Source organism: Peromyscus eremicus, chromosome 1 (assembly GCF_949786415.1).
Source record: "Peromyscus eremicus chromosome 1, PerEre_H2_v1, whole genome shotgun sequence".
In the NCBI taxonomy this organism is placed as follows: domain Eukaryota; kingdom Metazoa; phylum Chordata; class Mammalia; order Rodentia; family Cricetidae; genus Peromyscus; species Peromyscus eremicus.
The window spans coordinates 43,982,673-44,010,244 of record NC_081416.1 but is presented as its reverse complement, the minus strand read 5'-3'; the positions used below and the strand labels follow the sequence as shown (position 1 = coordinate 44,010,244).

The window sequence follows — 27,572 nt, the reverse complement described above, 5'->3', positions numbered from 1 at the left end:
TTTCCATTAGGCAGCCACACTATTAAAACATTCTCATTTTTCCACTCCTTGCTAAACAGAAAATGCCAACAACACTGCCATAGATTCCAATAGAACACTTTTAGTTGGAAAATACATATATTCATAACAATGAAAATTAGACAACAGGAAGTGAGACTATTTAAATCCCCTGAAGCAGATGCTAAGGAGCAGCCTAAGTAGGAGACTGTCCCCTTCATCTGTGGTCACAATGTCAGCTTTCCACAGAGAGGCAGGGGTATGCATTTCAGCAGACACCAACTCAAATCCTGAAATTCTGATTCTGTTAGGAAATGTGTTGTTGCTGTTGTTTTCCTGGAGACAATTTCTGAGTCTCTGGGAGATCCACACACAAGTCATCAAGTGCAGGAAACTGAAGCTAGAGGCACTAATTTGTTATTTATTGTAACAACAGTGCCTGGTGTTTACACAGCACATTCCATTCTGTGATCTCCAAGAATGTTATGATCCTTTCCACTAAAACAGATGGAGAAACTAAGGCACATAGGACCACCCACACAGTCATTCCAAAGAGCCAAGAGCAGAAGCCATCTTACTCACTGGCTGTCACCAATCCCTCTGTCAACCAAATCCAGATTCATCTGATTCACCAGGGAGAGTATCAAGGCGGTGAGCTTCACACAGAGGCGAGCATTATCAATACCGTGGTATGAAGGCTGGATCATCTGAACTGCAGCCCAAGAAGCAGGCCGATGGGTGGGTCCACAGCTGAGACTACAGCTCCCAACACACCCTGGGAGAGTTTCCCCACCTTGGGCCTCAAGTGTCATCCTTGACATTTTACCCCTTAAGCTTTGATTTCTCCAAATTATAAATATTAGGAGCAGATATGATACTTTACATTATTATTGGTCTTTGAGAACTCGTGAGCATCAGCATAAACATGCTGCAGAGGAGAGCCGGAGAGAAATGAGGACAGACAGCAGGGACACAGGCAAGAGGATTCCGGCAACAGACAGATCGTCGGGAAGAGCCAGGATTGATTTTGGAAACCCAGAAATGTTTACCTTCCTTTTTAATTGATCTTCAGTGACTTGTTGACAACATTTCAATTTCTACAGAGTTTCTATCTTAAATCATACAGTAATTCTTTCATAAACCTCTCAGATTTCCCAGAAGGTGAGTTTAAGACATTCTTTTTGGTCCTTGAATCTTGAAATATTTCAAAGAAATACTTGAGTGATGTGTGATGAGACATTTGAAATTGGCACAGAGGTTGCTATGGGAGATTATCTGGGAGGTGACAAAGGGCTTGCCTGGGCTTTGGAATATAACCAATCAGGACTGCCTCCCTAGCCATGAGGTTTGCCTGCCCTATGGCCTGAGTGGGTTGCCTAACCTTCCAGCACCTCCATGGTTTATCTATAAAATGAGGGTAATAACACTTACCTACTCCATGGGTTATCAGGAGGATTAAGTCCGATAATATCCTGAAGGTTAAGTAAAGGCTAAGACAATGTACGTGCTCACACTGAGAATTATAAAGGACACTGTGGTACAAAAATCCAAATGTCTATGAACCAGGAAGCAATAAACAGGGCCACTCAGACACACTCACTCATATTGCTATCAAAGGGGGCTATTTGAATATAAAACATGCATGCAGTGGTCACAAGAGAACAACCTGGAAACTTTAGTTACCAATCAACTGTGCATTGAGTAAGTTACCTTTTCTTAGGGTCTTTGTTTACCCCATCCACACATTGGGAAGAGTAGTCAACAGAACCTACTTCTGACAGTGGCCAAGAGTTTTAAATGTATTGAATGTTGGTTTTGCATTCTCACAATAGCTATAGCTACTTGGAGTGGGCGTGGATGACTCTGTAAATCTCAATTGGGCCTGACAATTACTTGTTCCTTAGCACTACTTTGAGTTCAAATGAATATAGCCAATCTATAGTAAATGTTTCTCCTTAGGGAGCAAGAGTGAGAGAGAAAGCCAAGACACACTGGATTAGTATATAAAAAGCACCATAACAGGGCATGGTCAACAATCAGTCTCTAAGAAGCACTCAGCATTTTCATCACATTTCAGTGAAGGTGCTAGTGCCCAGCTCTAGTCAGCTCTCACTTAACTGAATTATGCTACAATATAAAACTAAAGTTGACATGTTTCAAGCTAATGAGTTGTTAAAAGTAGCATAAGGTAAAGGGAAGGCTGGTGACCGTTTGTTTCTTGCCTATACCAGCATCTTTCTTCACTCTGGCTTTGCTTTCTTTCCAGTTTTCTGGGACTTCCCATACACAGGCCATGCCTTGCAAGGCTCTGTTTGGTCTCATTTTTCTCTGATAACCCAAGGAATCATGAACCATGGCCAGTTGTTATACCATCACCAAGTTGGTTCTGAATCCAAGTACAAAGCTGGTATCGGGTAGATGAATCTGGTACAGTCTTGTATATTTGGGCTATTTGTGTTTGTCACATTTCTGTCTCTTGGTACTGTTGTCTTCTCAGTGTCAGCAATGACCCATCGGTCTGTCAGTCATCTTCCTTTATTGCTACCTTCTATTGTTTGTCAGAAAGAAGCAAAGCAAATGCAAACAGTAGCCTATTGTAGGGACACCACCAAGTACCTTGCTAAGTCATTAGCTTCCCTGCCTCCAGCTTCTTCTAAAGAAGGACTTTTCAAAACCCTGTAAGTATTCTAGGTTACACAATGTCTGTGAATGACAGCCCATGCCTAGTAGATAGTAGATGAATGATAAAGACTAGTTTTCTTTTCAAATTATATGCCTAGTACCTATGAACCACAGTGTCTTTCATTACGATGCAGTCAATGTTTCCTGAAGACCTGAAACATTTCCAGATCTTTTTAAAGACTTCAAACAGAAACAAATATTTCATGATTCAGAAAGAATATCCAAACAGTGTTTCAAAGAGATGTGTGGGAAACCACCATGAAAGGACTTCAGTGTGTTGTCTCATGGTGCTCCTTTTTCCACAGCAAGCACACCCAACATACCTCCTCTCCACAGTTAAAGCTCCAGAGCTAAAGAAGAGGACTGATCTTCAGACCATGACCCCTGGGTACTGACTAGGTTGTCTGGTGGATGTTTCCATGAAACATGCTCATATTTCTTTCCTGTGTGTGAAGTCTAAAGTTACTTGATCCATGTAGCCAAACTCCCATTTCTCTCCATTAGGAGTGGCATTCCGGAGAGCCACACATTTTAAGTCTAATAAATTGTCATTGTAACAGTTGCAATTATGAGCAAATTTGATCTTGAAAGAAGCCACAGCACTGTAACTCAATAACTATGTACCAAGCTATCACCATAACAAGGATAAAGTACCTCTGTGTCTTTCTAGGCTCTTCATCAGTTTCCATAGTGCAGGGAATGAGGGAGAGGGAGCTCCAAGGATGCACTTCCTCTCCCTCCCAAGATACTCATTCACCAGCTTGGGTGCTTGTAAATTCATAGGCAGTGTGGAAGCGTACAAACACAAAGATAGATTATTGATGCTACTGAAGTGTTAAAGTGACTGATGAACCTAACATGAACATCAGCATACCTATAAAGAAAACTGTTTCCCTGGTGCTGCTCTAAGATGAGCACAGGGTCTACACGGGGGAAGAAACAGGCCTGTTTCTACCAGGAAATGCCTGGCATATTTTCATGCTTGGCTTTCTTTGTTTCTATTAACTGGTTAATCACATGTATAGCATCACTTATTAACATATTCAGAAGTCCCACAGTATCCATTTATATGAAGTTTATCACTACAACACCTTCCTGTACAAATGCTCAATGCAAATTTTCTCTAAGAGCCTCCTCATCCTTGATCATTAGCTTAAAGTGGCAATGTCTGCTTTCAGAAATAAAGAGGAGAGGGATGATTTGGAGACTCATTGACACCACACACTAAAACTGGAGCTTCATTCTTCACTCATCTTGTGTTAAAACCACATACCCACCTTTCTTTCTTTTTACCAAGGTCTGATTATTTTGGATTACAAGATCAAAAATACTTGATAAATACTTAACATCTTTCTGTGGGCTAACAGAATAAATGAATAGAACAAAGAGACTACTACCTTCAACCCTGGTGTAAATGCATATGACAGGCAAGTACATACGGGGAGCAGGGTGGAGGATGCACACACAGAGGCATGCATGTAAAGAATAAAGAAATCTATCACGCTGTCTGCTTCCATAGAAATACAAGAAGCAAGAGACAAGTCTTTGCCCAGAAGACACCTGGCAATGGCCTTTTGCACTTGCCAATGGTTTTCCAGCCAGAGCAAAACCATAATCTGATAATGAAAGTCACCCCTCCTCTGCCTTTCAACTAAAGCCTGCACCAACCAGACTTATGGCTAAGCTATTTGATCTGGTCTAACCATGGGCACATAGCAACACCATAAAATATTTATTGGTGGTTGCTGTTTCTTCCACCCTCCCCTATCTCAATACTCTTTTTCCTAATTGCATTTTTTCCCCTTACCATCAAATCTTAGTACTAAGAGGACAAGGACAGATCATGCTTACTTTCGGCTAAGATGAGACTAGAAATATAAAATATTTGTCTTGCCCAGGAAAGAAAACTGTGGGCTCTTTGGGCCAGCAAGATAGCTTAATGGGTAAAGGCACTGGCTGCCAAGCCTGACAACCTGAGTTCAGTCCCCAAGAACATGATGGAAAGAAGAAACCAACTTCCACAGGTTGTCCTTTGGCCTCCACATGCCCACAATAGAACACACAAATAATTAAATGTATAAAAATAAAAGAAAATGTAGGCTCTGAGCCTAGTTGGGGAAAAAAAAGTCCTCCATGATCAAAATATTTTAGATGATGAAATCATAGCAGTTAATGATATTTTTCAGGTTCCCAAGTCAAAATAGAAAAATGTAACACAGATTATCAACCTGCTTATAAGCTACAAATTTCACAGTGAGAGAGACAGACAGTAGCATGGTTTTCTCTAAATCATAGAATTTGTTCTCCTAGCCACCACTTGTATGTGGTAATAGATTTGAGAATTTATAAATAAACAGCAAAAGGTAGATGGTGCAAATCCATGTAATAGCAGATTTAGGAACTAATGATGTTCAGGTTATAACTGCTACACTCATAATAACCAAAACCTGTCTTTCAACTTGTGAATGGATTGTCAAGCTGTGGTACATCCATTACATACCACTACTCAGCAGAACAAGAAAAAAAAAAAAAACAGGCTTTGGATATATAATCTCCTGGATGAAATCTCAGACCCGATACACCAAATGCAAGAGCCCAGACTGAAAAGACTCCAGGCTGTAAGGTTCCCTTCATCTGCCCTCCATAAAATGGACAACTACAGGGATAGCACACAAATTAGAGTCACCTAGTGGTGTCGGTAAAGAAGGCTGATGAGAAGCAAATATGCATCTGAGGAAATGGGGCATCATTTTTTCTTCATTGTAGTGGCCTTCACACAACTGAAAGCAGTCGTCAAATTCCAATACTACCATATCAAAGTAAGTTTCATTGTATACAAATGAACCAAACCATTAAAATAATAAGCCACTCTCACATTCACTACCAAATAGTGAACGAAAAGTTCAGACAGAGACTGGCTCTATATGACAACAACTAAGTAGGCAGGGACCTGAAGGAATGTTCAATGTCTGTATTTGCCAGGAACATAAGCTTGTCCAAACTCTGAGTGACTATACACACTTGAGTGTGAATCGCCAAAAATGTACATTTTGCATCAAAAGGAAAAATGTAAAAGCAGAAGTTGAGCTGTAGTTAGTGACCATGCATGCTAGTGAAATGGACTGATATCATCAGTATCCTTGGACATGCCTATTTCTTCCTCTGTGTAGACCCTGTATTCATCTTTAGAGCAGCACTAGGAAAGCATTTTGCTAATACGCATAGCGCTTGTTCAACTATGGATCTCATTCAGACATGACCCTAAAGTTGAGCTCTGCTTACCCACTCGTTATTAGAGAAAATTAACTCATTCAGAATGCTGTGGTTCTCTGTCACTGAATTAACTCACCATCCAGGTCCCAAAACCAGCTACTAGGGAAAAGGTATTGCTAACTTTAATTTTCAATTATGTAATCCAATGTTCCCCAAAATCTAAGCTGTCCAGACATGAAACCAAGAGCAGCCAGCTCTATGCACTGGTGACTCATCTTGTTATGCCCACATCTTGCTGTTCATAGGTACCTTTGCCCTCTCAGGGCAATTCAGCAATCACAGGCTTGATGCCAGGCCAGACTCCTGACCCAGATCCTATTAGTTAGCGCTAGCTGCCTCCTAGGACTCAGGTCTATGGAACCTGAACGTCCTCCTCTGAAGGGATTGTGTGACAACAGGGTTACTTTTGTGCTTCCTAAAATCTACAATCCCCCCACCACCACCACCACACACACACAGACGCAGGAACCTAAAGATCAAATGTGGAGAATAATAGTTTTGGGGAAAGGTTTTACAAAGTATTGAATGAGTTTTTCTTTCTACTAAACAAAACAGAAAGAAGTCACTGTCAGAGGGGACTTGATTGCTGTATTATGGGTACTTTTAGAAGCAGAAAACCAATCTAAAGGCCCCATCATAGAATACATGGGAAAATAATTATGGTTATTCCATCATGTTCCTTTATAGTAATGATGTTTTCAAGGCACATTTCCTGAGAGAGGAATAAGAGACATCTACTGACTTACTGTTGTCATGGATACTGAGATTTGGAGAGTTCTTATTGTCAGCTGTGTTTCTCAGTATTTGGTCTATTTTTCCCTACCTTTAATCTTCAAATGATTTAGGTGTAAATTGAGGTTGCTGTATTTACCAAATAATAATGCAAGGTGCCGAGTTAAAGTTGAATTTAAGATAAATGACAAATACTTTAGCAAAAGTATGTTCTGTGTTATGTTTGAGACAGACCCAACTAAAAAAAATTGTTATTGTCTTTGGTAGACATAAACTTGGAGTTATTTTACTTGAAAGCTTTCTAAATGTACATTAATTGGTGCTTTCGAGTTGTAGCTTCACAGTGTGGCAGTTTTGTCTAGGGTGTAGACTGATGTTGAGGACCTGTTTCTGGCATCCTACCTGAACTTCTGTAGCCACGATGAGCTCAGTGTGAGAAGAGACTAGGTGAAGCCCTTACTTCAGCAACAGAATAGCCCAGTGCCTTATACATCATAAGTTTTCCAAAATGGCGAAGGGAGGAAAGCAAAAAGGCAAATGATTGGTTGACTCTAGGTCTGTTCTCTTGTTCCCAGAAGACTGTGGCTATCCCAATGTTAAGAAAATCCCTCAAGAAGACTCCTTCCCCATCCTTTCCTGGCCATGATAAATGAGTTGAAGATTATCTCCTCATCCCTACTAATCCAAGGAGTAAGTTTGAAAAGCATGCCACATCTTAGGTGACATAACTAGACTATTTTATCTCTAGAACAAGATCTGCCTCTTGTCTGGAGACTTAAGGGTTTGGCCTCAGGACACAGTTTTACTGTGAGATGTTCTGTATGGCAAATGTGTTGCTGATTAGTCAATAAATAAAACACTGATTGGCCGTTGGCTAGGCAGGAAGCATAGGCAGGACAAGGAGGAGAATAAAGCTGGGAAGTGGAAGGCTGAGTCAGAGAGACACTGCCAGCCACCACAATGACAAACAGCATGTGAAGATGCCGGTAAGCCACGAGCCATGTGGCAAGGTATAGATTAATGGAAATGGATTAATTTAAGCTGTAAGAACAGTTAGCAAGTTGCCTGCCACAGCCATACAGTTTGTAAGCAATATAAGTCTCTGTGTTTACTTGGTCAGGTTTGAGCAGCTGTGGGACTGGCAGGTGAGAGAGATTTGTCCTGACTGTGGGCCAGGCAGGAAAACTCTAGCTACACAGTCTAGTTTCTTATCTGAGAATGGCAGACTGGGTTTCAGAACTCATGGATGAAGATGCTTGCTCAGCTTTGCCAGTGGACTACCAGTAGAATCAACATAGCCAATAATAATTCTCATCTACCATATTCCCCCTTGTTTTTGTATTATTTTATTCTGGCCTCTTCTAGTTCCTCTGCTGACTCAGCCACCACCTTCTAATATATTTCTAATTTGTAATTACTATGGTCAGATGTCTTTAAAATGTGTTCAATTGTTGGTGACTTCTAGAAAATATTCAAATTTCCCAGAAACCACACTACATGCATCTCTCTCCAAAGTCTCCCAGGAACAAGAGAGCAGACCCAGAGTCAAACAACCATTTGTCACTTTGCTTTCTCCTTGGCCATTCTGGAAAGTTGATGATATACAAGGCATTGGACTAGGCTTCCCCTAGTCTCTGTCACAAAGAGCTCATCATTGGCTATAGAAAGTCCAGGCAAGAAGCCAGAAATTAGTTATCAGCTTGGGTTTCTACACCAAGTAATGAAGATTTGTGTGGTGTCTTACCATTCTGAACTGTACTCCTCAAGAACTCCAGGAACATCACTAATTACTGCATCATTAACATACTCTTGTATCACTGCAGATGATGACAAGCTGCAGGGCTTGCCGCTCTGTAAAAAGTGCACAGCTGATAGGTGAAGTTTGCCTCTGGAGTCTATCTCCATCTTCAAACTCAGTGGGTTAATTTCCAGTCTAAATGTAAAATCAGCTCATCTAGACAAGCATATCTACACATGGAGTTGAATATGATAACAAATATTCTAAAAAATATAGAGAAAAGTAGATGAAGGATGTTCAGAAATGAGGTAGAACAGGGAATATGAAAAACGCACATCCAATGGCAACGTGGACCGATAGAAAAATCACAAATGACACCCACTCAAGATGGTAATTAATGGTTTGAAATGAACAGTAGGAAATAGCTCATCTACTCCTTAATTTTACAAGTGAAGTAAGACCAATGAGAAGTGACATGCTGATAGCAGCTCTAAGACAGTAGTAAAGTGGAGAGCAGAATGCAGACTTCTAGAATGTAGCCAGACTCCATTCCTTTCTACCAGTGTTTCTCCAATGACTGCACGTATGTCCACACTTGAAAGGAAACAGTGCCCTGTATGCCATCGAAAGGTGATTTAAGAGAAAACTACAGCTCCCAGTTTTCCTACTGCCTCCATCTTCCTTTATAAACAACACAATAGCCCTCTTTTATCCTCATTCTACTAAAGGCTTCCACATGGCATGCAGTGTTCCAGGTCACTGGAATATCCTAGTTTATAAGAGACAAGGGACTCCTGTCTGCCTTGCATTTACACCCTGGAAATGACAAAACAACAAAGAGAGAAACAATAGAGTTCTGGGGATGTCTTTCTGTGTGCTGTAAATGTGTGTTGCTCTGATTTGGTTGATAAATAAAATGCTGATTGACCAGTAGCCAAGCAGGAAGTATAGTATAGGTGGGATAAGTAGAGAGGAGAATTCTGGGAACAGGAAGGCTGAATCAGGAGTCTCCAGCCAGACACAGAGGAAGCAAGATGTGAAGGCAGAACTGAGAAAAGGTACTAAGCCACATGGCTAAACATAAATAAGAATTATGGATTAGTTTAAATGTAAGAGCCAGTCAGTGGTAGGCCTGAGCTAATAGCTGAGTAGTTTTAATTAATATAAGCCTCTGTGTGTTTACTTGGGTCCAAGCAGCTGCAGGGCGGTGGGAGCTGGGAAGAACCAGGAAAACTTCAGCTACAATATAGTTTTATATCTAGGTAGATATACAAAAGACACTAATATGCTGAAGCCAGAGAGTGAGATTAAGGATCTACTTCAACAATGTTTATGAGGAAAATCATCCAAAGGAAATAACATATACTTTGAACATAAAGACTGAGAACTTGAGTGTGGTGACATATGCCTGGAATCAAATCACTTGGGAGGGAGAGACAGAAAGATTGGGAGTTCAAGATCATCCTCCTCTACATAGGGTTCAACCTGAAATAGAAGAGACACCTTTTATTAGTTCTAGGTGTGGTGACACATGCCTTTAATCCCAGTACTGGGGAGGCAGAGGAATGTCGATCTCTATGAATTCAAGGCTAGCTTGATCAACATAGTAAGCTCCAGGCCCACCAAGGCTCCATAGTGAGACACTGTCTCAATAAACAAAATTAAACAAAACAAAAGAGGAACAAGGGAGGAGGAGGGGGTGGAAAAGGAGGAGGGAGTGGAGGAGGAGAAGAAGAAGGAGGAGGAGGAGGAGAAGGAAGAAGAAGAAGAAAAAGAAGAAGAAGGAGGAGGAGGAGGAGGAGGAGGAAGAGTCATACACCATGCAAAAACCAATGAAAACATGCATTAGGCGTGGAGAACAGGGGAAAGAGTTTTAAGTACTGAAAGATGGGAAGTGACAGAGAAAGATGAGGTTCAGTGTGATGAGCACAAAGAAAGTTTAAAGGATTAGGAAGAAACCTGGTCAAGCAGCTTTGGAAGATGATTTTTAAGAAGTGGGATTTTATTTGAAGGTCAATGAAAGTCACTGGAAAGCTCAACCACAGTTATATGTTTGGCAGTGGACTGCCTGAGAATGACTGTGGACAATCAAAAGCAGAAGCCAGCCGAGGTGATGGTGATGAACCAGGCCAAGGATGGTGTGGGATGAAACACGCCGGTGTCAGTGCAGAGGAGGAAGGCACACAGAGTCACAGCTCCAAGATAAAGTATACTGGCACCGCAAAGCACGTCACTGAATGATTCAAAAAAGGAGTACAGAGAGAACACTCAAAAATGATTGCTCTACTGTTGCCTTTGGTAACTACATTGATCATGTACCAGTTACAAGGAAGGAAAAATTTTGTGGGCCATAGTGATAGATAAAAATGTACCGTTCTGTACATGCCATTTTATGCTTTTTATAGTTATTAGTCACTTGAATAAAGATGTTCAGTGAATGTACTATTTAAAGTTAACTGACAATCTCAGCATAAAGATGAGAGAAAACAGTGCTGACTGAACCCTGGCCTCTCCAAAGTTTACATGAGGGCAATGAAGCAAATCAACACTAAGACCCATCAACAAATTCTAACTATTGCCTTAGTCCCAACCTTTTCCTTCCTTGTAAATGACACCCATCCAAGCCAGAAATTGAGCAGTCCTTTCTCACTGTCTATTTTTTCCTTCTTTCTTCTCATGGAACCTTCTAGAGAGATCTTGTTAGTGAAGAACAAAAAGAAAGAAGAAAGCTAAGGAATACAGTCACAGAACATATGGCAAATCTCAAGAAGGAGCAAATGATGGGACATGGTGTCACGTGAAAGGCAGGGAATTTTTTTTAAAGAAAAAATATAGAGTGTGAGAAGATCAAAGTTATTTTATTTATATTTTCAGCTATATTCTATACATAACTATAGTCATAAACAGACAAGTCATTTTTAATTCTATCAGAATATATCTCACATTCCTTTTGCAGAATTTGTAAACTTTGCAAATGTTCTCATAGATCTTTCACTATTCTTATGTCCAGACATATCATCATTTAGTATTTTGCTGTAAGGATTTAACTTACAATTTTATCTTTTCTTACGTGTAGAACTCATGCTATTCTATGCGACCATGGGCTTAAGGACACGCCTGAGCAATGCTGGCACTTCAAACACAAGGATTTGATAGAAGCTAAGAGCTCACCCTTCAAAGATAGAATGGAAATTCAAAGGCTCTTTTTGCCCTGTCACACTGTCTCTTTTTTTACTGTAGGAATTGGTTGACCTTTGAGAAATCTGTGCACAGAAACAAAATTCAGATGCACTTACTACACGGTGGTTAATACATGATTGGAGTGGTTTCTGTCCATGGCCAGACGATTGGAGTGGCTCTGGGTGTGAAGTGGTGTGGGGCTTTTCTGGGCTGTATCCATGCATCCCTTATTTGCTAATTTCTGTTTTTATGATTTGTCTAAGATTTCAACAAAACAGTTACAATCAAAATTCTCTTCTTAATCCCGATCAAAAAATGTCAGAGTTTTATTATTCTACCTTTTAGATCCAATGCTTATTTATGGTTTTAGACCTTTTAAGATGGTTTGGGTTTTTAAAGATGGTTTGTTGACCCTCCAGCCCAGCCAGGGCTACATCGTGAGATCTTGCTTTAAAAATATGATGTTTTTAACATCTTAGAAATATTTTATTCACTATGAAAAAAAAAAAAAAACCAACCCAGGTTTTACAGCTCGTTACTTTCCTTCAAATAGCTGAGGAGATTGTGCAACCTTTCCTCACTGAATCTGTCTTATTCTTAATAGCCATCACTTCTTTTCCTTTTCATCTTTATGCTTTTGACTTATCTACCCACTCCGAGTCTGTTAAGCATTCTTCCAGGGTACTAAGAGATCTTAGTGCAAGGCCAGTGGAAAGCTGGAAGAAACACAGGTAAGTTGCCCATCTCTTTCCGCTAGGGGTCCTGAGTGACCTGCTGACTGCCTACACACTCCTAGAAGACATTAGTTCTGCAAACACACCTCAGCGCAAGAATGTCTGTTTAGCCTGTGCACGGTCCTGGGTTTGATCTCCAGGACTATAAGTAATTTCAGTTGAAGCCCTAAGATACAGAGGGAAACCACATTTGAGTCCCACTGTGGAGGAGAGTCAGAACAAAGCAACCACAAAAAGGCCAGGAACCATCCATCATTTGTGCTTTTTTCCATGAATCCTAAGAGCCAACCTGTGGGGTCACGGGTCAAGACAACCCTCCAATCTGCTCTCTTTGGCTCACAGAAACAGTTAATAATTTTGAATGCCTTGTCCACATTTAATTCGGGGAAATGCTATTAAAGGGGAATTACATGTGCTTTTGGCCTGGCAGCAAGGGTGGGTGTACCCAGCTGCAGCTGCACAGCGGTTCCTTCCCAATTGCAAGAGTGGCTCCCACTCAGCTGTGTGACCAGAGATTGGCTTCCATGCCTTCTCACATCTTGTTACCTGCACTCATATTGTAAGCATTGAATTTATGACCTTTCAAACGAAATCTCTATCCCCAAGCACCCTTTTATAAATATTTGGCAGCCTTGCCAAAATGGCTGAGCAATCTTTTTTTAATTCATTCCTGCCTATGAGGGATTCTGGCTGTGAGCTCAACTTCCCCATCAACTATCCACAAAATGTACAATTTGACCCTCTGTGTTCTGTCTGTCAAGACATCTGGGAAACCTGGAAGCAAGACAGGAAGGGAGGGAGCAAGACAGGAAAAAGGGAGGTGGGGAACACAGTGGACTCCGTACCCACCACGCTCCTCACATCCCTCTCGCTCTGCTGGCTATTTCCTTACCACAAATGCATCAGGTGGTGCAAACGTATGGCTGCCATGCTCCTCCCAGGAGAATGTGCTGTTTCAAAGACTCAGAAATGCTTTCAAAAGCTAAAGACGGGTTCCTAGCATGATTAGATTTCATAGCTGGCAAAATGGGGGTACAGCACAAAGCCTCAAACAAGAGATAACTCCTCAAACCCTCAGACCCCCCATATCCTCTTTGCTCAACGACAGATCCAAGCCCCCACTGCTTCTCCAAGTGTTCTGAAGGGGGTTAGTAACACTTTCATTCACCGGTGCAGAGTGATGGTTAGAGGAGACTGTGAAACAACACAGAGCCTCAGGTCCCTATCCCAAGATAGCACAGCCACTCGAGCCTTGTGGAAATACGAGGCCAAAGCCACTAACTACAGCACATCCCAGATCACTCCAGAGCTGAGTGAGCACAAATCTAGGCGATGTTCTGAGACTCATAAAATCAGCCTATGGAACTATTATGTCATTATCATATTTAAAATAGAAAGTAGAACACTGCCCCCCCACCCACACACGCATACACACACCCACACCACACATACAACACACCACAACACCCCCCCACACACACCCCACATCACACACCCTGCTCCACACACACAGAGAGAAAGAAAGAGGAGAGGGGGGCCCTGTGCAGCAGGCACTGGAACTCAGAGTAAGACTACTTGTTTAAGATGCACCAGCCCAGATAAAAAAAACAGAACAAAACCCACTGCAGTTTCTGAGGCTGACCTCGGGTGTATGGGTATACTTACTACTCCTTGCAGGTTTCTTTATCTTCAAAGTCCCCTGGTAGATCAAGTATGTGGACAGCTTATTGCATGCATTCGATCTATTGGGGGATTCTTCCCAGGTCGAGAATAGAGCTAACTGATGTGCTGGTGGCCTCCATGGGTCACTTAAAGATCAACTGACAGTGAAAGGGTTTTCTGGAATTATAAAATGAATGTGTGGTGAAATGGGAATTGGCAAATTCAAAGTTGATGTGTGCAATTTTTCCATAATGTGTAGAGAGATACAGCTGTCAATCTTGAAGCAAAAAATAAAAAATAAAAAAAAAATAAAGGAGAGCACACATCTGAAACCCAAATCAGGAGAAAAGGCAGCAAGCTGGAACACAACGGAACTTGAATTTCCCTTCTTCCACTGGTTTATCTTTGTCTCTTTCTGCCTCCCATCTTCCAGCCCCTCACTGTTAGACAATTCTTGAATGCTTAGTTCTTATCAGAGGAAATGGCTCATGTACAAATGTAGCAAACGGGGCAGTTTGCCTATGACTTCAAGCCTTGAACTTAAGCCTGGGCCACACTGACCTAGAGATAATGTTTTTCTGCAGCAGAATAAGCCAAGGGTTCACATATTCATGGAATTGTTGCATCACTACTGACGTACCACTCTGCATGATTCAGGAAGGCAAAAGTTGGTACAGTGCGTAGAAATGAAAGTAAGCAGATTAAACCTAACAAATTCAATCTCTTCAAATACAGAGGCATTTTGCCTTATTTTGTGTGCACTTGGTTATCACAGTCCAACAGATCTGGAAACACTCTCTTAAGGGGAGCAGTGGAAGGTGTGCCAGGATCGCACAGGAAAGAGACAGGAGTGAAAGCAAGATGACTATTCTGAACAGTCCTTCATGAGACAGGCATCCATATATGTGATGAGGGAGGCATTGCTGCATGACTCAAGAAGGAAGAGCTCCTTCTTCTCACCCTAGTCTGTAGTACAGACTGTGTCTGTCCTGCATTCAGATACAATCCAACCTGTAAGAGATCTAAAGACGAGAAAAGAACCGGAAAAAGAAAATACAAAAGATAGAGAGGCAGAACCTTCCAGATAAGATCTAATATGAAGAAAGAAAGCTGTTCTCATGCAATTAGTCATGAGTAGCTAACTTAAGGGCAGTTTATACTTGGATGGTTGAGGTTTTTTTTGTTTTTTGTTCTTGTTTTTCTGTAACTCAGTAAGCCCTACATCTCTAATTGAAAACTTGTGACTTAAGTTTTTCTGTTTCTTGATAAGGAAAAGAAAAATGAAAGGAAGTTATCTTCCCTGCTCACTTGTTCCAGTCTACACATGCCTTGGCGACAGGACAAGCGTGGCCTTGCAGATGGTGGCCCCTGTAACACTCTACTACTCCCTACCTTCGTTCTTGAGATAGTCGCTCTTTGAACCCAGAGCTCGCTGTTTTGACCAGACTTGCTGGCCAGAGAGCCCCTGGGCTCAGCCAACTCTACCCACCCCAGGACTGGGGTTTCAGACACTATACTTGGTTTTTATTTAGGGACCAGGGATCTGAATGCAGGTTCTCATAACTTTGAACTGTGGCTGGCAAAGATAGATACACAGGTCAATTAATAAACTCTCAGAAGGGCTGGAGAGGTGGTTCCACATTTAAGTGTTGGTACACCACCTGCAGAGGACCCAATTTGGTTCCCAGTACTCATGTAGGGTAGCTCACAACCACCTGTAACATCAGCTTCAGGGTATCCAACACCCTCTGTGCACTCTGTGGGCACCTGCACAGACCCCCAGACAAATACATATACACATGGTTTAAAAATTAAATATTTAAAAAGAAAGAAGCCCTGAGAGTGGGAGCAGCCTATTGTTTTAGAAGAGTTTGGTTCTCTGGAGAAAGGTTGATCACTCAAAAAAAAAAAAAAAAAAAAGGCATGATGGCTTAGGGTATCATGTGGGTAAAGTCATGAAGACATGGCCAGGAAGTCTAGCCAAAATAAAGTAAAGCAAGCTCTGGATTCAATAAGATACTATCTCAAAAACAAAGGAAGGAAGGAAGGAAGGAAGGAAGGAAGGAAGGAAGGAAGGAAGGAAGGAAGGAAGACACTCTGCTTTGGCCTTTGGATTCTACACACCCAAGCAGAGTTAAGCATGTCTTCACACATGTGTATAACACACACACAGACACAGAAGAATGGAAGACTTACTCTCCCTCTGCTGTCAAATGTGCCAGCCCTTCCTGTCCAGCTGTGTTATGATTATCTAGTGCTCTCCTCTCAGAAGTCTGTGAATCCCTGTCATTTAAAATGATAATCACAACGGAATGTTGACTGCGGGAATCAAGGCTATTCTTGCTCTCAAGGCTCATGTGCCCCGGCTGACCACACCACTTTCTTAGAATCGAGAGGTTTATTCTCACCAATCGAGAGGTTTATTCTCACCAGGCTGCTGCTTTGGCTTTCCTTCTTTGGAACCCTCTAAATAAAGTCATAAGTAGCCATGCAATTTAGCCAGTCTACTTGCTGTGTGTGTCCCCTGCAATTCAACCTGCTATTTTCTCTTTCTTGAGAAGGTGGTAGTTAAAAGTAACATGAAGTTAACATTGCCAGTGTCATAAAGCCACTTCCCATGGTCCAGTCCCACAGATGTGATTGTGCTCTGGCATGCCAAGCACTTACCAGACTTTAAGGAGTGACTGGCATGCCAGAGCATTCATTCTGTACTTTCATGGGGCTAACTCAGAATGAAGAGTGTAATGCACATGGAAATTTATGTAGTGCTATGGCTTGGGTGTGGTTTGTTCCAAAAGGTTCATGAACTGAAAGCCTGGTCGCTAATGGGATATTCAAGGGGTGAGGGATTTGTGAGAGAGGTTAGTAAGTCCCACGAGAGTGTTATTTTTAAAGAGCCTGCCTGTCTTTCTCACTGGCTTCCTGTCTTGCCATGTAAAATCTCTCATACACACTCTCCACACTCTCACCATCATGCCATCAATACGGTAACACAATCATGGGAACCCTTACCAGAGATGATACTGTGCTGTTTATTTGGCCTTCAAAACCATGTGCTAAGTAAACTTCTTTTCATATTATTTGGCCTCAAGTATTTTGTTACAGCAACAAAAAAAACCCAGGATAGCTAAAAGAATCCTGTACAATAAAGCAACCTCTGGAGGCATCATGATCCCTGACTTCAAGCTATCAGGATTTATAGGAGTTTGAACTAAAGGAATGTATTTGTAACTCACTTCTGAAAATGCCCATGTGTATGTGTGTGAATATGCTTGTGTGGGGACAAATAAGAAGAGAAGGGAGACTGGAAACATGGGGAATCTGGAAAGCTCTCTCTACACCTTCATTCTAAATAAAAAGGTTGGTGAGTTCTGTTACCTTTGGAGAGAGAAAAAAATTGCTAATTGAGCCTAAGCTTGTTGAGGGGATTGGAGGAGGAAAACAATACCTTCTATCTCCTTTTCCCCCAAACCCCAACTCTGAGAAGCATCATCCTATCTGGAGGGTCTCTGAAAGCTGCTGTGGGAGACACCAAGAGCCTAACACGGGGCTGGAGACACTAGGGGGACCCAGAAATAGCCAATGAATCAGTGGGCCACAGAAATACAATGGGAAGGCTAGGGAACTCCACCTTTGTGGTTATCTGAGTGGCAGTGACTGGGAGAACTGCAAGGTGGAGATTAAGGTGTAGCCCTACTCTTGGGTATTCCTTCTATTGAGGAAGAGTAGAAAGGCACAGCTGCCTCTGGGCTAGCCTAATTAGTCTTGCACCCCTGGACTAGGTGAGGAGCGTGGTGTTCAGGTACTGGATGTCCCAGGATCCAAGGTTTCTCCTGGCTCATATGCAAGCTATTTCATGCACAGAGATAAGAAAAAAGAAAACCAAGATGCCTGAGATAACGTTAAGGATGGGAAGAGCTCCTTACATGGTAAATTGTTCCTCAGGTAGACAAAGTCTCATCACATTCCCTTTGTAACTCTCAAACCAACTTTTCCAACTCATGTGGATTTGCACCTGAGGCTTAAAAGAAAAAAATGTACTAATTGCCAATATTCAAGACAGTTGTTTAACAGATGAAAAACCTGTGACTTTGCTTTTAAAACATAGCAAATTCAAACTGTCCCAACATATTTCTTTTTCAGAAAAATTAGTCTAAATAGAAATAAATATGTATACATTATCTATAGGTCACTGAGTGACCCTATGCCACACAGAAGGAGGATCCTGAAAGATATGTGTTTTCTCTAACTACTGAGATATAATTTCAGTCATAAATACTGTGCCATAATATTCCAGGGAAAAATTAAACAGAGTGTAGTGATTTAATAAAAATGGTCCCCATAGACTCATAGGGAGTGGCACTATTAGGAGGTGTGATCTTATTGGAGTAGGTGTGGCCTTGTTGAAGGAAGTGTGTCTTGACTTTTAAGACAAATCTTAAAAGGTCTTATTAATAAAAACAAACCTGGAGCCAGGTATTGGGGTGAACGCTGAAAGATCAGAGAAACAGAACCAGCTACAGCTAACCTCACCTTGCCAATTCCTCAGCTAATCTCATTTCCTCAAACTGGAAGCCTCTGTGTCCTCATCCAAATGGATCTCAGATGAATTGCTGCTCAAAAGCCTAAAAGCTTAACCAGGCTCTAGTTCCTGGTCCTCATGCCTTATATACATTTCTGCTTCCTGCCATCACTTCCTGGGATTAAAGGTGTGTGTCACCATGCCTGGCTGTTTCCAGTGTGGCTTTGAACTCATTGAGATCCAGAAGGATCTCCGCCTCCTGAATGCTAGGATTAAAGGTGTGTGTGCCACCATTTTCTGAGCTCTATATCTAGTGGCCGTTCTGTTCTCTGACCCCAGATAAGTTTATTAGGATGCACAATATACTGGGGAACACAATATCACCACAGCTGCCAGCCTATCTGGATGTAGAATTCTCAGCTACTTCTCCAGCATTATGTCTGCCTGTATGCTCCCATGGTTCCCACCATGATGATAATGGTCTAAACATCTGAAACTGTAAGCCAGCTCCAACTAAATGTTTTCTTTTATAAGAGTTTCCATGGTCATGGTGTCTCTTCACAGCCACAAAAACCTTGCTTAAGACACAGAGTAAACTAAACCATGGCCCATAGCAGAAGGCAAGACTCCAAACCACACACTGGATTGCACAAGAATTCATATAAGAGCATCTTTAACAAGAATTTTCCAAGAGCCTCTAGCTGAGGCTGCTATGCTTGCTGGTAGGGACTTGTTTGCCAGTCTATTTGAGAATGAGTTCTATGGCAAACCAAAATCACAATGAAGGGGAAGAGGCAAAATAACTTAATCACTGAATTATATACCATGAACCCACAGAGGACCTAAGGTAAGTTGGCACAGCTCCTTCTGTTTCTCCATTACTTAGCACGTCTGAGAGAGCTAATTCTATGAGGTCAGTCCCTTCCTCCAACTTAATTAATAAAGACAGCTATTTAATTTGATGTCAGTGTCTTAGTTGTCTTCTCATACCCATGGAGCTCACAGGACCTCAAGCTGCATGCGTATGAGAGATGGCATGTTCTTCTTCCTTTAGACGTGTTCAATTGACCTGTCTTCTCAAGCTGCAGCCTCTCTCAATTCTACATAAAAGCTCATATCTATGGCTACCCCTGAGCTGCTCCACACCTGGGATGGCAGTGGCATGTCAATAAAAATCAAGCCATTGAGTGTTGTTGCCCGAGAGCAGATACTTTACCAAAGGATACTATGACAGATCTAGAAACAGGAGCCTCATGCTTGGTCACTGGCTCCTCATGTTATCACCAATGAAAAATGCAGAACCATCTCTTCTTGGTCCCCGTCCAACTGGTTTTTTCTTACCTTTGGTTCCATTGAAATGAAACTGTGGGTTCCTCTGCTCGAGAGAACAGACCTTTTAATGGTCCTGCTATGGAAGAAGTGATAGTAGTCCTTCAGTGCACCAATCTGCAGGGACAGGTAGGAGGAAGAGCACAGGGGGAACATGTTAATGTCTGAAGACAGCCTGTTTCCTTGTTTTTCATCCAAATAAGAACACAAAGCAAAAAGGTCCATAAATTATGCAGCTGCCTGATATACTTAAATGTCACTTGAACCTTTTGGTCACTTTTCAAAAGAAGGACATCCGATATGAAATATGAGTGTCCTTCAGGCAGTGACTGCAGAACTAAAGATTCTATTGGGGCAGTTAGCTTCTCCATATCGCCTGTTTAATGTTTAATTTATATGCAGCATTTTAAGTAATGCTATATCAATCTATATCCAAATGTGGGAAAGAGGGAAAAGTCAAATAGCTCTCTAGTTAATAAAAACACATTGCATTCTGTTTGCTGTGAGAAATAGACAATGAAGGATGCCGACAGGTTATTTATACAGTTAATTTGAAACATGTCTTAAGCAGATGATCATTCACAAAGATAGCAGCACTACTTAGATCAGCAGAGAGTAGGCACAGCCCTCAAGTAGAGTGGTAACTTCTAGAACAATCTTTGAGCTCAGCTTCTGGGGATAAATGGTTTTATCTACTTTATCTTGTCCTTGTCCCTTAACATGATTTCATTTCCTCATTTTCATTCTTTCGCAGTTAAAACCAGTAGGTCTGCAAATGTGAACAGCCCACTTCGATAAACAATTGAACAGAACATTCAACAAGTGTACTCTTGTAGCCAAAGGGGTTGGTAAAGTGCTTGATACATAACATGAGGACGTGAGTCTGGATTCCCAGCACCAAAGTACAATTGAGGCATGCCAGTGTGTACAACCCCATTGCCTGGGAGTGGAATGCAGAGACAGGAGAATCCCTGAGACCTGCTGGCCAACTAGTCAGCTAGTCTAGCTGATCAGTGAGCTCCAAGTACACTGAGAGGCACTGTCTCAAATAAGGTGGAGATGAACAGACAAGATGACACACTAAAGGCGCTTGGCCTGGCAAGCTCAACTACTGGAATTTGATACCTAGAAGCCATATAAAGGTGAAAGAAAAGAAACAAGTCTACAAACTTGTCCTCTGGTATGTACCCACCCACTATGATACACATGCACTCCTCACTCCCTACATACAATCACACATGAAACAATAATAATAAATAAATTTAAAATGGAGAACAATTGAGGGAGGTCAATTCTGACCTTTTTGTATACCTATGCGTACATGCACACACACACACACACACACACACACACACACACATACTGTGCATCACCCAATGAGAACTGAACTGAACCACACAGGCAGGGCTTGTGCCTAGAGTCTCATTTTAGCTGACACCCCAGCTGAACAGCATGTACTCTTGAGCCCGTGTTTCCTTTTCTGGAATATTGGATTTTGGGCTAGTTAATTTCTAAGACCACTGCAGTGTTCATATTCCATTCTTTAACAGTGACACTTTCCTTGCTTCAGGCAAATACAATAAATGTCTAATTCTCTGGACACTCACGGCTCTGCACTAAAGGAATGACCACTGTGATGATGTTGTCCAGTTGGTCCAATGTAGACCTTGGGCTTTCTTAATTAAAATGTCATTGGCTCAGGTTAACTTTTTTCATAATACAAGTCTGTTTTCTAAGGTCTGTCTCCGTGTTACATTCCCACCACATGTTCTGTGTCATTTTGACATTGTCTCCTCATGGGGACTTTGTGACATTGCACTATCATTAAAACTTGAGAGAAAGCTCAAAGCCTCAAAGTTTTGATTCAAGTGGAAAACGCCCTGATCTATACAGATAACTCAAATAATAAGTGAAATATATAGCCAAGGAAGTCCCAGTGAGTCCTCCATCTCAGTGGTCCTCAGCAAGGGGAGCAGGAAGAAGTTAACAGGTCACAGCTCCACTTCTGGGCCTGCCCAGAAGGATATCCCAAAAGGTGTTAAAATGCTGAAGCTTTAAGGGTTGAATTCAAGAGTGGCTGCATAATTTTCTAAACAAAAGTCCTAAGCTTTTTATTACACATAGCTTAGTGAAGTTCTCCTTGAGTAAACATAATAGTTTGGTAGAACGAACACATGTTCCCTGGGGAGGAACCTTGAAGAACTGACCACAAGTAGGCACAGTGCAGACATGAAGATCAGGAGTTCAAGTCAGCCTTGGGCACATGGTGAATTAATTCAAGGAGAGCCTGGGCTACATAAGACAAAAACAAAATGAAGGAACAACTCATCACCAGTGGGAAAATGTCAGTGTGTTTACTATCACAACTTCCCTACAAAGAAACTCTGTGTTACAGGAAATGGCTGGATTCAATCCAATTATTAAGCTCGACCTGTGGATGAAATTCATCCTGAGGACACATTCAAACCCTTTGTGGCCTTTCAAGTATAGACTGACATCCCAGTCTAAATCAGTATGTTAGGAGTTCTAAACTGGATCCTCTGTCTCAACTTAAGTTGATTTTGGACCTTGGATAAACCATTTAGCCTCTTTGTGTGTTGGTTTCCTCAGTAGGAAACTGAGAAGTTCACAGGAGGTACTGTGGGCAGACATTGGTCATCAAAGTACTCAAGACTAAGATAGCTTAGGGGAACTAAGGAGATGGTTCAGTGCAGAAAGTACTTCTCAGGAAAGCATGAGGACCTGAGTTCAAATCCCAAGGACCCACATAAAGGCACATGCTATAGTAGACATCTGTAATTCAAGCACCTCCACAGTGAGATGAATTATAGAGACAAGAGAACCCCCAGAAACTCCTGGGTTAGCTAGCTTGGCATACATAGCAGTACACAAGAGAACCGGCCTCAAACCAGGATTGTCTGCTAACACCCCACATGCACTGAGGCACACGTGTGTGCACACATACATGAGGTTTTGAAAAGAGAGTATTTATGGCTTGATATGGAATAATGAATGTTAGAAAATGAGATGTCTGGCCAAGTCACCGCTTGGCATTCAGTCATTGTTGGAAGCTTATTAGCTTCCCTTCTCTCACCTCTTCTAATTCATCTTTCATTTCTCTTTCCTTGTCAGGATTACTTTTGGCCTACGCTGTTATTAGCTCTTTACTTCCCAGCCCTCAATAGGAAAAACCCAAAGAGCCGATGACACACTGCTGTAGGTATGTAGGCAGCAAGGGTGGTTATACCAGACTGGCCAAAAGTATAAGATGAGATGTGATTTGAAGAGATTAAACTGCATCTAACCTTGAACCCCACCTTTCTATTTCTAAAGGTGCTTTTCGCAGATAGTTACCTATGAACAAACTGTCAGAGTAAACTTTGTAAATGTTCAAAACACCCAGCTGCCATCAAGAGGTCATTAATTCTATACAAATAAAAGTAGCTTCAACTCCAAGATATAGTGAGTTAAGACTAAAGAAAGGTATACACCCTGCCTATATACGGCCTGATTATTGCAAAGACAACAAAGGAAGAATTTATAGTTGTACAGTATAAAGTTATAAGAATATTTTTAAAATAAAATTCAAAAACCAAGAAGAGGGACCTTCCTTTTATTGTTTATGCAAGTAGCTTTTTTATTATTATTTAAAAAACTCATTAAAAATGTAAAAAAAAAAGAACTAGAGATGTCTCTTTGAGAAGTGGACAAGGGTGATGTAGAAACTCACAATTGGTACAAGTCCAGAGAGTAAGTGTCTATGGAGTGCACAGGTATAAATGGGTGATCTATATCATACCCTATTCTCCCAAAGCTCAGGCACCATCACAGAAGAGAGGGTAGGAAAATTCTAAGGGTCAGAGGTCAGGAAGGACCAGAGCAAAACAGTGTCCTCCAGATATGAAAGAACAGCTTTACTAGTGAACTCATAGTAGCTGTTGTTGCCTACACAAGAGCTGCCCAAGATTAAGACAGTCAATGTTCCAGCATGAAAGGGAAAGGTATGCCCATGTTCCATCTCTTAGTGGGGAGTTACTGGGAAGTCAATTTCTTTAAGAGTATGGCCAACCTCCAGTGGATGGCTCCACGCATATGAAAATATGGGCAGCACAAATTTGATCCTTGGTTTGGTACTTAAAAAACAAAAACCAGCATACAAAATTGGGAGGAATAAGGAGAGTAGGGGGGATCTGGGAGGAGTTGGGGGAAAGGAGTCTGGGTGAAAATGATCAAAATACATTGTATACATGTATGAAGTTCTCAGATAATAAAAATGTATGTATTTTTTAATTTAAAAAAAAAACTGAAATAGCATACATACGCATGCCAGCAATTTTTCCAGGGCATAGACACTCCTTAAGTTCTATGTGGCCAGTACAAAGGCTACTTCTACCCAGGCCACCAAACCATGTGGCAGTAAGCAATGCTGTCCTTCTCTTGGGGGTTCTGATTCTACTACTGAGCCGTGTAGTGGTGCGCTGTAGTTTTTTTGGTTGATGCCTCCTTTATCAAAAGTTGAACTTGTGTCAGGCATCTTGTTCCTCTCCTGCATATTATCAGATTTAATTTAATCTCCAAGAGTTCTGAAAGCTAAATATCATTAGCTCTAATTGACTAACAAAGGACCCCAGGCCTCTGGGAATACCCAAACACATTCTGCTGGGATTAAGTGTGATATGCTTGGTAAATATCCACTAACATCAGGGTTCTGTCATGGAATCTGTGAATGGCCTCAAATGATGCAGTGCAGCATCCTTCTGGAGGGTCTCCCCATAACACACAGCTAAGACGCTAAACTCTACTTATGCAGCAAGTGACCAAACATGGTGCAGGTTGTACCAGCCAGACATAAAGCAAAATCAAGCATCAACCCAGCCTGTTCTTGAAGGACCTGCTCAGGACGGTAGTGGAGGTCTTGCCATCTGCTTCCTAGCTGCCTGGTACATCATAGTGATAGTGTTTTTTTGTTGTTGTTGTTTTGTTTTGTTTTGTTTTTTCCTGTGCCATAGTTGTTTTGGTGAGCTGGCAAGGAACTGCAGATGGTAAAAGAGTTGTACCTGTGGTGACAAGATAGAGTAGATTCCTTATCCCTTAGCTTTCAGGTTGTGGACCAGGATATGACTTTGAAAACCCAAGGGCTGCACTGAAAGCTTGACCTTGTTATTTCTACTCTTTTTGGTTGTTTGTTTTGTTTTTGTTTTTGTTTTTCTGAGACAAAGTTTCTCCATGTAATAGTCCTAGCTGTTCTGGAACTCACTTTGTAGACAGGGCTGGCCTTGAACTCATAGAGATCTGCCTATTTCTGCCTCCCAAGTGCTGGAATTAAAGGCTTGCACCACTACCACAGGGCTTGTCTCTACTCTATTAACATAAACCCCTTTCAAATTAGTGGCTCATAGAATCCATTCTCTGTAGTAGGTGCCTCTGACCACTCCAAACTGGATACACTGGAATGTCTTTAAAACTAGCTATACCCTTACACAGTCAGTTCAGAGATGCTCCAGAGCATAGCTCCAGAGCCACAGACTACTGGCAAAAATGAGCCACAAGCTCCTGGATGAGCCATTGTGTCCACCCTGCCATCCTGTAGACAGTCAGTTCAGAGATGTCCTGTTGCATAGCTCCAGAGCCATAGACTACTGGCAAAAATGAGCCACAAGCTCCTGGATGAGCCATTGTGTCCACTCTGCCAGCCTGTAGATTGACAAGGTGCTTCTGATCATCTCACGGAACTGTACCACTCTCATCCCTCAAATACTTTTTCTTATATTAGCTGGAATGATACTTACAAATACAACCCAGATGCAAGGTTACATCATACCCCTGTCTAAAAGTCTTTGTGGCTTCTTTTGTTCTCAAATAATATTAGCTATCCATAATGCTCTTTCATGAATTTGTTTCTAAAAGTCAATCCAAATAGGAAGATCATATAAACACACTTACACAGGAATGACTAGGTATGCTTTAGCTAACTCATTGAATGAATATACTCAGGGCTGCAGGATCGAGCCTGGCCTCCCTCTGCAGTCTAGCATTCTCCTCATTCTCTGGATTCCAGCCGTGCTGGCCCTATACCTTCAGTGCCATGACTCAGCCATCTCTACTGACACCTCTGCCAACAGCACCCTCACTTCCTCCATTTCCCCACCTTCAACTCCTCTTTCTCATCTTTTATGTCACTCCCCAAATGAGGTCACAGCTCCACTATATCATCTGGGAATCCTAAAATGTGCCTGGAGCTTAACCCTGATTGGCACATATATCAGTCTAAGACTGGCTCCCTCGCCTGCCTGCATGTTCCACTGAGGCTGCCATGTGTCTGTTCACAGCTCAACACACATATAATCACAGAAGAGCTTGTGATCTAAACATCATAGTCACTGAATTGCTAAAATCACATACAATAGAGCTCCATATGGTTTGGTCTCTAGTAGGTCTATCCAACTGAGGCTGATTGCAACAGAAATGGCTTCATTTGGCCTTAACTGGAGTACCAGTTCTGCCAAGGTCATGTGATTGTGACAACTGTGAGCTGAGATGCTGTTGTTTGCAAAAGAGCAGCAGAAGGAACTGTGTGCATTGATCCAATTACTTTGTCTCATCCAAACAAAGCAGTCCATTGCTTTCCAAGAAAAAATACATACATATATAAGCATATTTATGTCTCCTTTATTAATATGAATGTCCCTTATTGGCAAGAATTGTGTCTTTTATGTTCTTTCAATAGGACTGAGCCTGCTGAGGGCATTTAATAAACATTAAGAAGAAAAATGCTGTAACATGTTGAGAGTTATTAAAAATAGACATGAAAACAAAACAATAATATTATCTATCTATAAGCAAGTCTCCATCCAGGTTCTTTGGGGAAATGTAAGACAAAAGATGACTGTGTTCATGTCATGTAAGAGCAACAGGGGCCAAAATAGGGGACATTACATAATTGGCACAGGGACACTGTATAAATACGTCAGGAACAAATGAGATATGGCCAGGCCCAACCTTCCATACCACTGTGGAAAGGAAAAAGAGTAATGGCCTTGGCCCTGGACGTGCATGTTCTACAAAGCTGTACACACTGTTTTCTGCCTGGCAGCTCTGCTAAGATGAATTTCATCCTTTGTTCCTAGTTCTCCTAAGCCTTTGAAAGTCTCATCTTTAGTAGTAGCCTCTCAGAATTTTCTCATAACTACACTCTCTACAACAAAGTGTATTCTGGGGAAAGAATTTTTCGAACTATTTTATACTAATAAGGCATGTATGACTGACTATAAACTCTGCATCTTGGTTTTTCCAGGTACAATTGCATTTGGTCAGAAAAGAATTAGTGAAGCAGAATAAATGAGTCCAATTTATTTAATTGCTTAAGCTAACAGCAGATGATAAACTTCCCCATGTCCCTGACTCCTCCCATCACAGGTAAGGTACAACTAGCTGAGTGGGGTGTGCTGGGCCCGACATAAACACTGGCTTTGCTCCTGGTAAAGAGCTGTGTGGCCTTCCATAGATAACTAGCCACCAATACATCCACCCATACTCACAGTGAAAACTCACACCCATACTTACCAGCCCAGCATCTCTCTGCAGAAGATTTGTATTTCTGCAGAAGGAACCCTCACCTTGCAGAAGCCTGCCCAGGCTGGACACATGTTCTACATGCAAGAAACTGGACAGTGCCAGGCAAACCAGAGCCGGCAGCCACCCAGTTAGAAGCACCAGTACATGA

At 41.6% G+C, this 27,572-nt stretch overlaps 1 protein-coding gene across 3 annotated transcripts in view; it reads right to left on the bottom strand.

Annotated features, from left to right (window-relative positions):
- Pcsk5 (proprotein convertase subtilisin/kexin type 5) overlaps window positions 1–27,572 on the bottom strand; it is a 434,973-nt gene that overhangs the window by 368,068 nt on the left and 39,333 nt on the right. For all 3 annotated transcript variants that reach the window (XM_059259884.1, XM_059259894.1, XM_059259903.1), the window contains exon 2: window positions 19,862–19,966. In XM_059259884.1, the coding sequence (XP_059115867.1) occupies window positions 19,862–19,966 (105 nt within the window). The remainder of the gene's footprint in view (window positions 1–19,861; window positions 19,967–27,572) is intronic.